This window comes from Aspergillus bombycis (genome assembly GCF_001792695.1).
Source record: "Aspergillus bombycis strain NRRL26010 chromosome Unknown contig00021, whole genome shotgun sequence".
Taxonomy (NCBI): Eukaryota; Fungi; Ascomycota; class Eurotiomycetes; order Eurotiales; family Aspergillaceae; genus Aspergillus; species Aspergillus bombycis.
This window is the reverse complement of record NW_019170023.1, coordinates 41,600-53,007: the sequence shown is the minus strand read 5'-3', so window position 1 is coordinate 53,007 and position 11,408 is coordinate 41,600. Positions and strand designations below refer to the sequence as shown.

At 52.4% G+C, this 11,408-nt stretch overlaps 5 protein-coding genes across 5 annotated transcripts; 1 reads left to right on the top strand and 4 right to left on the bottom strand.

The window, feature by feature from the left end:
* Positions 1 to 1,158: 1,158 nt before the first annotated feature.
* Positions 1,159 to 2,545, bottom strand: ABOM_004284 (tryptophanyl-tRNA synthetase; the record flags this gene model as incomplete). Its single annotated transcript, XM_022531414.1, has 3 exons — positions 1,159 to 1,816; positions 1,885 to 2,382; positions 2,430 to 2,545. 3 exons carry the CDS (start codon positions 2,543 to 2,545, stop codon positions 1,159 to 1,161), a joined length of 1,272 nt encoding a protein of 423 aa, XP_022391462.1.
* Positions 2,546 to 2,865: 320 nt separating this feature from the next.
* On the bottom strand, positions 2,866 to 4,314 carry ABOM_004283 (transcription initiation factor TFIID subunit 7 family protein; the record flags this gene model as incomplete). Its single annotated transcript, XM_022531413.1, has 1 exon — positions 2,866 to 4,314. One exon carries the CDS (start codon positions 4,312 to 4,314, stop codon positions 2,866 to 2,868), a length of 1,449 nt encoding a protein of 482 aa, XP_022391467.1.
* Positions 4,315 to 4,743: 429 nt separating this feature from the next.
* On the top strand, positions 4,744 to 7,644 carry ABOM_004282 (pH-signaling protein PalC; the record flags this gene model as incomplete). Its single annotated transcript, XM_022531412.1, has 4 exons — positions 4,744 to 5,326; positions 5,545 to 5,865; positions 6,039 to 7,321; positions 7,393 to 7,644. 4 exons carry the CDS (start codon positions 4,744 to 4,746, stop codon positions 7,642 to 7,644), a joined length of 2,439 nt encoding a protein of 812 aa, XP_022391468.1.
* A 367-nt stretch (positions 7,645 to 8,011) lies between these two features.
* On the bottom strand, positions 8,012 to 8,535 carry ABOM_004281 (putative NADH-ubiquinone oxidoreductase 12 kda subunit; the record flags this gene model as incomplete). The annotated part of the gene is made up of 2 exons (XM_022531411.1): positions 8,012 to 8,094; positions 8,310 to 8,535. 2 exons carry the CDS (start codon positions 8,533 to 8,535, stop codon positions 8,012 to 8,014), a joined length of 309 nt encoding a protein of 102 aa, XP_022391465.1.
* A 626-nt stretch (positions 8,536 to 9,161) lies between these two features.
* Positions 9,162 to 10,664, bottom strand: ABOM_004280 (putative alpha-1,6-mannosyltransferase subunit; the record flags this gene model as incomplete). The annotated part of the gene is made up of 3 exons (XM_022531410.1): positions 9,162 to 9,828; positions 9,882 to 10,167; positions 10,226 to 10,664. 3 exons carry the CDS (start codon positions 10,662 to 10,664, stop codon positions 9,162 to 9,164), a joined length of 1,392 nt encoding a protein of 463 aa, XP_022391466.1.
* Positions 10,665 to 11,408: the final 744 nt, after the last annotated feature.

Below are 11,408 nucleotides of genomic sequence, written 5' to 3'. Positions count from 1 at the left end.
CACGAAGCTGAAGTGGAGCCTAGTCCCAATCGGTGACGAGTCAGCAGTGGATCTACTGGGATTTAATACGTGCGGTTTTAAAGGCCAGCTGAGTACTAGAGCAATTAATACGAGTAATGAATCAACGGAAGTAATGAGAAAGGAAGCTAAAACTCTTAATGCAAATAAGCTTTCACCACACAGCTCCACCTTTGTTTTGACGCTACCAACACGAAGCCCTAATTCATTCCTATCTACCCGTGACATCACATCCTCATCCAAGCCCTCGATATAACCAATTCGACCAATTCAACGCCCCCTAATTCTCCATTCTACACAGATAAGTCCAATCTTAATTCATATACATACATGCTTTAACTTCATCAACCAACCAACCATCCCTCCCAATCAAAATGTCCACTCAATTCCAACCCCCAAACCCCATTTCGTAGACCCCTCTGGAATAACAAGAATAAATGTATCTGCCACTGTGGCGATAATATATCAACCATAACCCGGGGTCCATAATCCAGGCCCTCGAACAGTGACGCCCTCTCCGAACTTAACCAAACCCGCCAACAGCAACAACGTGACCTTTACTCTGCGGCCGACGTGGACACGCAATACGGCGTAGAGTAGCAGCCTGTGGAGGGGGTTATCGCGGCAAAGGCCGAGGGGAAGAGTGCCCGTGTTCGTGGGCAGGCGGGGCGAGGGCTCATGCTGGTCCTGTGGGGAGTGTGTTGGGGATTGGATATCCTTCTAGTGCCTCTGGTTCTGGTTTTGCTGCTGCTGGGGATGGTGGGTATACTTGGGGAGAGGGTTGGGAGGTCGCCTGCGGAGCCGGAATGAGATGTAGATGGTAGTTCCGAGAGGTAGAGGGCTTGGAGAAAGAAGTTGAAGGAGGTTGATATTGGGAGTGCTGTTAGGGACGGGACGGGGGTGCGGTTGTTAGATGAGTGATTGAGTATGTGTCTGTGTGGATGTGGATGTGTCTATTGCTGTACTATTAGTCTTAGAGGAAGTTGTTGGATGATGGATGTAATGTAAATTCAATAAACTCAGTCTATGTATACCGAGACCACCGGTGGTTCTGACCTGCAGCTGGACAGCGTTGGTAGACATTCTGGTAAGCAGTCGACTATCTATCCCTCTGGAAGAATCCAACCCCCAACCATACAGTCAGAGATTCTCTTTAACGGGATTCTGATTTCCCTCCCAAACCAACTTCCTCGGCTGCATATACTCTTCCAGAACCTCATCACTAACCAGCTCCCTTCTCTCTTGAAAGTGACATACATACTCCTGCAAAGCCTCAATGGCCATCTTCTTCAACTCACCCGTCAAGAGCTCACCACTCTTATAACTCTTATAAACCTCCTCGAGTTTCGCGTCGTCCTCCTCGAAATAAGTCAGATAGATATATGAAACATCCACTTCCGGATTCCCCCCCAGACGACGATGATCTTCCATGCTAACCTGTCCACCACTGAACGCATACTTGTTAATCTTCGTTTTGATATGTTTCGGCGTATCTGACATGAAGATAGCGGAATTGGGGTTCGACGAGGACATCTTCCCCCCGGGGCCCTGCAGCGCAGTGAGGAATTTGGAATGGATGAGCGCTGGCTTCGGCGACGGGAAGCGCATCTTATGCGCGTTATCCCGTAGTAAGCGGAAGTAGGGGTCCTGGTCGATGCCCATGGGGATCAGGCAGGGGATGTTGGCGATGGATTGGGTGCGGGTCGGTTGTGGGTCATCCGTCCAAATTTCTGGGTAGGACGTCGCGAAGGCGGCTACGCATTGAACCGAGGGGAAGAAGATGCGGCCGATGTTGGTGCTGTTTTAGCTCACGGTTAGCCGGTTTCAGCGTAAACATAGATAGGTAAGTCCAGCGTGCTGTAATACCTTTCATTGAAGCCGAACGCGCCACGGACTTGGTTGAAAGTCACGAGCTTCGAGAACTCCCATGCGTTCATCAGAAAGTGGTTGCTGAAGTACTTGAGATCACTGTAGATAAAGGTCTTCTTCTTGTCGAACCCAATGGCAATGATGTCTCGAGCATTCTCTTTGGCGTATTCCATTGTTTCTTCGAAGGTGAGACTGTCTTTGAATAGGGCCTTCTCATCGTCCGTGAGCATGAATACCAGGGGGACGTCGAAGACGTCTTGAAGCCACTTGGTGAATTGCAGAGGGATTGTGTGTCCTAGGTGTAGACTGCCGGTACTTGGACCACGACCGGTGTAGAGGAAGAAGGGCTCGCCGCGTTCGTATAGGTTCAGGATCCGGTCGAAGTCACGGTGGCTGAAGAATAGGCCGCGTCGGAGCCAACGGTGCGGCTTGTGCCCCGTGACCTGTTCGAAACGCTCGAGGAGCTTCTGTTCTATAATGGACGTGTTCCATTTTCTGCGGCGGTTAGTATGTTGCCAACGATGCGTTCGCGGTAAACATACCGGGAGATAGCTTCGTAGTCAATCGACGCGACATCGCCGTTCTCATCCCGGGCGCCCTCGACGGACCAAGGATTGATGTCCTGTTCTTGATTAGATACTGTCATGTTCTCAGCCATTGTTGCAGTTGCAATGGATACGAATAGAAAGTGAAGTTGGTTTGTTTATGTAGGATGACCAGTGACTCACCATATTTTATATAGGGCTAAGCACTAGTCACGGGACATTAATCTTCAGTCAATTAAGTCGCGATAAGGTACACCCAATTTCAGCAATTTCAGCCCCCACTACATTATAATAACAGGGAAGATGAGTAGAAGATGAGAGAGAAAAGGCAAATTCGCATACGAACTCTGTCATTCAATTTTGCAACATTAATTTATCTGGGGTATCAAGTTTCAACGATCCAACAAAAGCGTATGAGTCAAACGTAACAAGATTAAGCGTCCTCGTCACCTTCTCCGATAGACACTTTCTTCAGAGAAAGATCCTTCTTCAGTTCCTGAATGCGCCTGGCAAGCTTGTTCTTCAAAATCTGGTTTTGCATCTTCTCCCACTTAGCAGTCTCCGTTCGGATAAGCGCTTCTAACTCCGCAATTTCTTCGCGTTGCTGTTGCATTTGTTGCCGCTGTTCCAGCTGCTCCTCATCTAGCCCATCTTCAGGCACACCGCGCTCGTCTCCATCAGACTCGTCGCTCTCGTCGCCCGACGACTCCGCTGCAGGTGTGGACGGCTTCGTTGCCATGGGTGTACCGGCTTGATAAACCCCACTGTCCACGGGAGTCGCAGCCGCAGCGGGAGGAGCTGCATTGTCATCGGCAGCCAGGGCAGCTTCCATCTCCGCAGCAAGTGCGTCCTCAAAGTCTTCGAAGATACCAGAGGCCTCTTCCATCCCCATATCCCATTCACCTTCGGCATCTTGCTCGTCATCGTACTCGTCATATTCTCCACTTTGCACGAGACCCTCGGCCCGATTCAGCGACGCGCTATCGACCAACTCGTAACGAGGGATGCCCACAGCGGCTTCATCCTGTGCAATCAAATCTTCCACAGCCTTCTCGACCTGTTCGATCGTCCTAGTACTGACTCGCTCACGGAATCTCCGCCTGCGCACCCACTGCAAAGGTGGCGTCAGACCATGAGGATACTGCAAAGTCTTATCATCGCCGTGTTCGATCTCAGGAGGGAGTGGGTACTCCAAAGCTTCTTTCTCGTTCGCAACTGGGCCCAGCACCAACAGCATCTGACAGATATCTCCCGACTTGTACCATCCACGGCGATCCCAACTCTTCATACCCTCAATAATACATGGCAGATCCACCAAAGTCGCAGCAAATTGCTTGTCTCGAATTCTAAATACGGCGCGTCGTCCTTCGCGCGTGAGCGGTTTGAACGAGAACTCCGAGCGATCAAATCGTCGTTCGGCGATAGCACGTCGTAGATATTCACATTCTTCCCCAGGGAGCATACGTAGGATAAACCCTTCCTCGATAGAAGGATCGATTTCCGTATCGGATGCTTCCGAGTCGTATCCAACACCAACTGGCCGATTGGGAACCAGGCCCTTGTTCTTAATCCGAATCGACTGCACGCCGGGTTTCTTGGAAGGATTCAATTTCAAACGCTTGGGGCCTGCCGCTTGTTCTGGCGCGGGCCGCGACGCAGAAGGCTCGCTGACGGCGGGTTCATCGGCTGGTCGCTTTTTCGATGGCTTCTTCTTCTTCGCTTTCTCTGGTTCTCCTTCTGTGGCTGGTTTGCGTGCGATTTTTAGCGTGAGTTTGCGTTGAGGGGTGTCTGATGGTGGAGGAGGAGCTGGTTTCTTGGGCGGTTCCTCTGGTGCCTTTTTCTTGCCGAAGGTGAGCTTCAGCGACGGGCGACCCTCAGACATGGCGGGCGGTTCGTAGATTCAGCGAATGAAGCGGAGTGCTTGACCCCAAGCTAAAGCCGGGGGGGATAGAATGAACGTATGCGTGTATGTGGCGTGAGGGATGAAGCTGAGGATGGGGGACGTCTGGTTGATATAAAATGTGGTTGCGGAGGAAGAGAGAAACGCAGGCGGAAAGGCGGAAAGAAACGACGACGCGACCGGCGGAAGTGCGCTGACCTGATCTCTTTCGTTCCGCCTTTCCTTCAACTTTCATCCCATCAACTCCACCGAATTAGAAACACAATTCTTCCCTCATACTCAACCTGCGTCATTATTCGTCTCTCTCCTATCTGACAAATTAGCCCATCTTTCAACGAAGCCCAAACTCTCAGCATCACTCAAATACACCACGAATTAACTCTCACTTTCCTTTCAGCAAAGCAATCGACCATGTCAGGTCCAAATCTACACAACGCTCTGCTCCGCCCGCCCATTATCCAGATTCTCCGTGCAGCTGGCTTCCACGCAACCCGTCCGTCAGTCCTCGACACCCTCGCCGACCTCACAGCCCGCTACGTGATGATCCTCGCCTCATCCGCAACCACGCACGCCGCCAACGCCCACCCAAACAACCCCGTCCCAACCCTGGAAGACATCTACCAGGCCCTACAAGACGCGGGCGCGCTGCGACCACAGCTCCGCGAGTGGGAAGAAGACTGGCACGGCGACGAAGATATGCGAGCACTGGAGGGGTTTCTGGGATGGTTCACGGGCCCAGCGAATCGGGAAATTCGACGCATTGCGGGATTCCTACCGAGCGAGGGTGACGTTGTAGATACGGATTTCCTGGAGAAGGAGGATTATCTCACGGTGTTGAAGAAGAAGCATAGTAAGACGGGAGAGGAGTCGAGATATGCGGGAACTGTCCTGGGAAAGAATGCCGAGGAACATCCGATTGTGATTGAGGGCGGTGCGCCGAGCATCCAGGAATGGGGGTCGCAGGTGCGGTCGCGGGCGCCGTATTTCGCGGAGAGTGAGTCTTCCGGAGTTAGTAGTGCGCCGAGCAATTTGTCAGATGGGGAGGGCATGGACGTGTGAAGCAGTGAGACTTAGGGAGGATGTTTTCCCTCGTTCTTGAGGATTGACGTCTGCGAACAACGGACGGTACATGGTGGAAGGACCATTGTATTGGAGACTCGTTGGAGTCTCTTTTGCTCCTATACATATGCTCACGCTACTGTCTGGTAATAGACAGCAAGGACAAAAAGGTCTGCTGGGCAACACGGTTGTCTATGGCCAAGGGAACGATTGGTCGCCGACTTGCTCGACTGGGTATTCTTACAGCCCGTATTAACGGCCAATATATCTATGCATCCGGCCAACATTCTCGACATGAAGATGGACGCGCCGAGACCTCGAATACAGCGGTCCGCCGTGTCGACGTATATATCCTACCCTGGACGCAATTCAAACAAGGGTATGAGATTGGGGCTACTAGCAGAGTGAAAGCGGGCCATGTGAAGGGATATACCACTCAATTCGCCATAAAATCATTAGCTATAGTATCAATGAGTGAGGAGCAGACAAAGCAGCGCTACTCCAAACTAAAAATAATCAAAACATCACCAACCATGAAAGCTCCATTGTAGCAAACCTTGCCATGCCGTAGCCAACATTAAATAAGTCTTGGCCGCCATGACATCAACGCTCAAACCACCCGAACCTCACTTGAACTCCATCTCCAGCTCTCAATTTCTCAAACAACAACACCACCACAAACACCACAGACACAATGGTCTACGCCTTCACCCTCCCAACAACCTCCCACCTCTCCTTCCAAACGCACCTAACCTCTACCACGCACCCGTCCCTCCCCCAAGCTGCCTCAACAGCCCGCCACGCCCTCCGCACCGCACTAAAGACACACAAACGCCTACCCCGCGGCCCGCAACAAGACGCCCACCTCTCCACCCTCCTCACCACGCTAACCGATTATCTCCCCTACCTAACCGCCATAACCAACAGTCTCACCAGCACGCGAATCCCCGAAACGCCGTCTGAAGAGATCGAAATCGCGCTACACAGCGAACCCGAACCGTCATGGCGCCCGACCCTCACCTCCGCCTCGCTCTCCCTCAAACAACCGCGACCCAAAGGCTTGGGCCTTGAATACGAGCTCGCCTTCGTGCTCACGACATACGGCTACGTGCTCAGTAAAATAGCCCACAGCACCGTCACCCGCGTCCTGTACGCCGCGACAACGCCGACCCCCGAAGCGCGCACCGCCGCCATAACAACCGCAACAAAGCACCTCCTGCAGGCAAGCGCAGTCCACTCCCTCCTCGCCACATCCCCGGTCTTCGCCCATGTCTCGCGCTCCGTGTCCGCCGCCCCGGGCATCGTGCCCGACCTCGACCCCGCCGCGCAGGCTGCACTGGCTTCTCTCGCGCTGGCCGAAGCTACCCTCCTCGCCGTGCTCAAGGACGACTCCTATGTATCGGCGTCCATTCAGGCCCGCAACCCCAATGATAAGGAGTGGATGGTCCGCGCGCCGGAGATCCCCAAGGTGCGCGCACATCTGTTTGCCAGACTGTGCATTCGCGCGGCCGAGTACGCGGAGCAGGCGGCTGCCGGGCTGGGGGCTGTTGGTGCGCAGGGCCGCGCCAGTGTCGAGGAGGATTTGATCAAGTATGCGCGTGTGCTGGGGAGGGTTGCGCGCGCGCGGGCGTGCCGGTTTTTCGGGGTTGATGCCGAGCTGGCGGGGAAAATTGGGGAGGGGATTGCGTGGTTGCGGGCTGCGAAGACGGCACTGGGGGTCAGGGGGGAGAAACAGGAGACTGTAGGGAAGAGTAGGGGGTTTTCGAGGCTGAAGCAGGGGTGGATGGAACGGAGGGAGGAGCGGAAGATGGAGAAGGATGCGGGCAAGATGGAGAAGGGCGAGTTGGGGCCTGGGGATAACGCTGGGCGGGAGGAGGAAGGGAGGGTTATTGAGATGTTGGAGACGAAGTGGGTGAGGATGAATGATACGGTGGGTTTAGTTCTTGCGTCTCTGCTTGCGGGTATAGTGTTAAGGGCTCTTTGCTAACGGGAAGTATTTAGATCAATACGCAGCTGATTCCGCCGTCGGCGGATCTCGTGGCGAACTTGCCGTCTGGTCGAGACATTCATTCTGCTCCCGGAGCTTATAGGCTGCAGGCTTTGGACGAGGAGGAATTGGTGCGGATGCGTGCACCGCCGGTGGAGGACGAGTTTGGACCTGGCAATGATGTGGATGATAGTGAGGAGGAATCTGGTCTGGCGAGAGATACGCCGAGCACGGTTCCTGAACGGACTGATAGTGCTTATTACTGATACCCTGCGACTGTTCTATAAGCAGAAAACATGATGTATAGGTGTGTACATGAGCACATAGTCGAAGCTCGTGTAGTCAAAAAAGCAACCACATGAAAGACTTGAGCCAAAGAAACCATTTTATCATCCCATAAACCTAGGCTATAACCCAACATAGCCTCCAACTTCAACCTCCCTCACCCATAAATCCCCAAACCCAACCCAATCAAAGCGAGACGGAGAAAAGGGTAAAAAATGATACAATTGATCTAAAAACAACAACAACCCTAACAAAGAAAAGAAAAAAGAATCCCATGCAATACACGATTCAATTCAATTGAATTCCATTCCATTCAAACCATATGCAATCCATCGAACCAAATCCAGCTTAAGCACTCTTCTCGAAATAGTTCTTCTCCTGGAACAGATAACCCTTAATCTTGCGCTCCTTCAGCAGCTCAAAGTACTTCTCTGTAGGGCTTTTATTAGCATAGATTCAGACCCAGAATCAACGACCGCATTGCAATTCTCCCTAGCAAGTTTGCTTGAGCCAAAACCACCAATTGCCCATCTCAATTCCAGAATAAACACCCAATTCAAATCAATACACTCAGGCCACAACCTCTCACAGCCACACCTACAAAACCAGCCAGAAAGCAAGAAAGAAGAAAAGAAAGAAAACCAACCTCTCAAAGCCCCACACTTCTCCAGATGGTTGACGCCCTCGCGCGCATAGCACTTTCCCAATTCTTCACCGACGAGACGAGACATCATGCTGCGGACCCATTGCTCACGGATAATGGCGTCACGGGCGTTGTGGACGGCGACGTTGTCTTCGAAGTCGACGCCCTCGTAGGTCGGGGGCACGGTGGGCTTCTTGGCGAGGAAGGCGGCGGATTCGGGGGTAGGCATTTTGGCGGGGGATTTTTTTTTCGGTTTTGGGGGGATTTGGATCCTTCGGGGATGGGAGGTTTGGCCGGGGTTAGAGACGCGGGGAGGGCGTTGCGAAGTGGTGATCTCGGATTCGAGAGATGGATGTGCCTTTTCTGATGTCGTCGGGGTTCCGGAGTTATGTGCAATTGGGCGGTGGTGATTGGTGGATGGCACGGGCGGTCTGGGAGCCTAGTTGTACTGCTACGGCGCGGTGTAGGAGACTTTTATGCAGAATAGGACAAGTCACGTGATGACATACATCCATGCTTTGCTTTGGTTTACATTTTAGTTGCATTGACGGTGAGGAGGAAAAGTATGCTCAAAATGATTAAGATTCATCTGTCTATAGCCATAATTATCTCGTAAGTAAAGAAACGCTTGCCAATCAATGATAGCCCGTCTGGGGCAGTGTACAGTACATCCAACAAATGCAAGCCATGTGTAGCAGAAGCATGTCGTCCAAATACGCCGAAATATCGTCAGAATAGTCCCACAGCAAGTACAATACGGTCATGGAGTCACCCACATGGCGACATGTACAGCGAGCCAAAGATCATCCATGAACGATCATGCACGAGTCATTTACGTGGTGTAACAGTAGGACTTTATGATTGCGGCGTATCATCTTGCCGCCCAAAGAACTTCTCGTAGAGTTCTGTCGCCTTGTCTTCTACGCGCTCCCGCCATGGCCGGTTGATCGCCTCGCCGATACGGCGATACTCCCAAATCTCTGACCAGCAGTCGCGACCAAACCCACAGCCGGCCAAATTCACCATAAAGTCACCTGCGCCTTCAACGAAGTGGATATCTGGATCGCCCCCGTCCCCGCAGGCGCCAGGTGGATACGAGTTCATATACCGCTGAGGCAGGAACCCAACATGGCTGCGGATCCACGGCTCATTCGTATACAAGTATTCCAGGGCGTCCTGTTCCTTGTGCTCCCACTCCATATGTTTCTGTTCATACATGACGGGATCCCACCAAATATCTAGTAGACGCTCCGACCACACCGAGCGTCGCATGAAGAACGAACCCAAACTAAAACCACTGCAGTCTTGCGATAGCACCATCTGAATTGATGATGGGTCTCCGTCACCCACCGGTGAGCGCGAAACGTCATCAAGATACGCTTCCGTCGGCGGGTGGCTGATATTCAACGGATTGTAGACATTGATATCCCGGTACGAAATCTCGCCCAGGCGGTTGAAAATGTGGTCTTGCAGGGAGTAGGAGTACTCTACGATCCACGTATTGAGGTCCACCCACCAAAACCTAGGAACAACGGTCAGCCAGCACCTAGGGTACACAATAGCGGTAGAACATACCATTCCGCGTGGGGATACTTGCGCATGGTCTCCCGAATAATGTCGACCTTCTCCCAGCTTTCGCGCCATTCATGCGAATACCGCTTCTTGGCCAACATGTTCACCACTTCCAACTCGTATCCCCACTGTCTTGCATATTCCTGCTTATTTCGGATGCTGTTGCGCTCCACTGCCCACTCGCGGGCTCCCTTCAATTCCATCACTCCGCCCTCTATATTCGATTCGAGTATGATTACAAATTTGCTTCCGCCGCCAAACGAGGATCGTCGATAGCGCTCAATAAAAGCTACAGAAACGAGTCAGTCCGTGCAATATCCTCACAAAGCTCGCCAGGACCAACTTACATGTCCAAAAGACCAGATATCCAACCAGGACCAGAACCAGGGCAATCAACAATCGTAGTCGTCTACGGCGCAGCATGGTTCTGCCGAATCCACAGGAACGCCAACCTCCCCCCGGTGAGAATGGTCGGCCGCGTCCGAAGTCGTCTTTATCAATATAGCCATTCGGCGACCTGGAGTTTACACGGAAAATCGGCAGGGTGGCGGAGATGCGACGCTTCGACCGGGAAAAGAAGCCATTATTCCTCGTAGAAAAAGACGGATAACCTCGAACCTCGTCGCTCTTCGCTTTGGCGGCGGCCCACGAGATCCCACTAGGACCTAACGGGTTCGGCGACAACAAGCCACTGTGTGGTGTCGAACTGCCACTGCCTGTCGTGAGGCCTGGACTGGACCACCCTCCGCCCGCCGGGTGGGGTGAGGGTGACCGAGAAAGGGACATGAGCGGGGATTTTGAGTTCACGGGGATGTCGGGAAGAAGAGACAAAGGCGCACGGGCACGATTGCCCGTGAAGCGACCGGATCAATGAGCAATTGTGGTGGTGAGGTTCACATTCGACGACGTCGAATGATATCGCGGAAGGGATGTTGAGGGAGCGTCACCAGGACGCGACTCTTCGAGAGGCTGAGAACTCGAAGATGAAGAGAAAAACCGAATGAGGTGTGGCACTGAGATCAAATAGAAAGCCGTTCAGACAAGAGGGAAAACAGCAAGTCGGAAAAGTGAGACCCCAAAGTTGAGTTTGGATCAAAAAAGACGGAATAGGAATAGTTGACAACGGGGGCGTTCGTATCGCCAAGTGGTACCCTATCTCACGGATCCGAAATTATACAGAGAAAAAGCGATAAAAGTAAATGAAAGTAAAAAATAAAAAAAGAAAGGAAAAAGGATCCGTGAACAGAATGACCCGTTTCCGTCCAATGGACAAATGAAGATTCAATCCAGTGGAACTGAACGAAAGGGAACCAACAAAAGGACCGCCTGAACGGGCAGTTCCTGGGTAACTGGACGGACCCAAGCGTTGATAACTAGGAACAAGGTGAACAACTCGAGTCAGGACATCATCCGCCGGATGGAGCAGGAGACAAGAAGAGGACGAGCGCTACCTCCCCATCCATGGGAAATGAAGTTGGAGATAGGTTTCACTTCTCCTCTTTGACGACTGCAACATCGCTATCCGCAGAG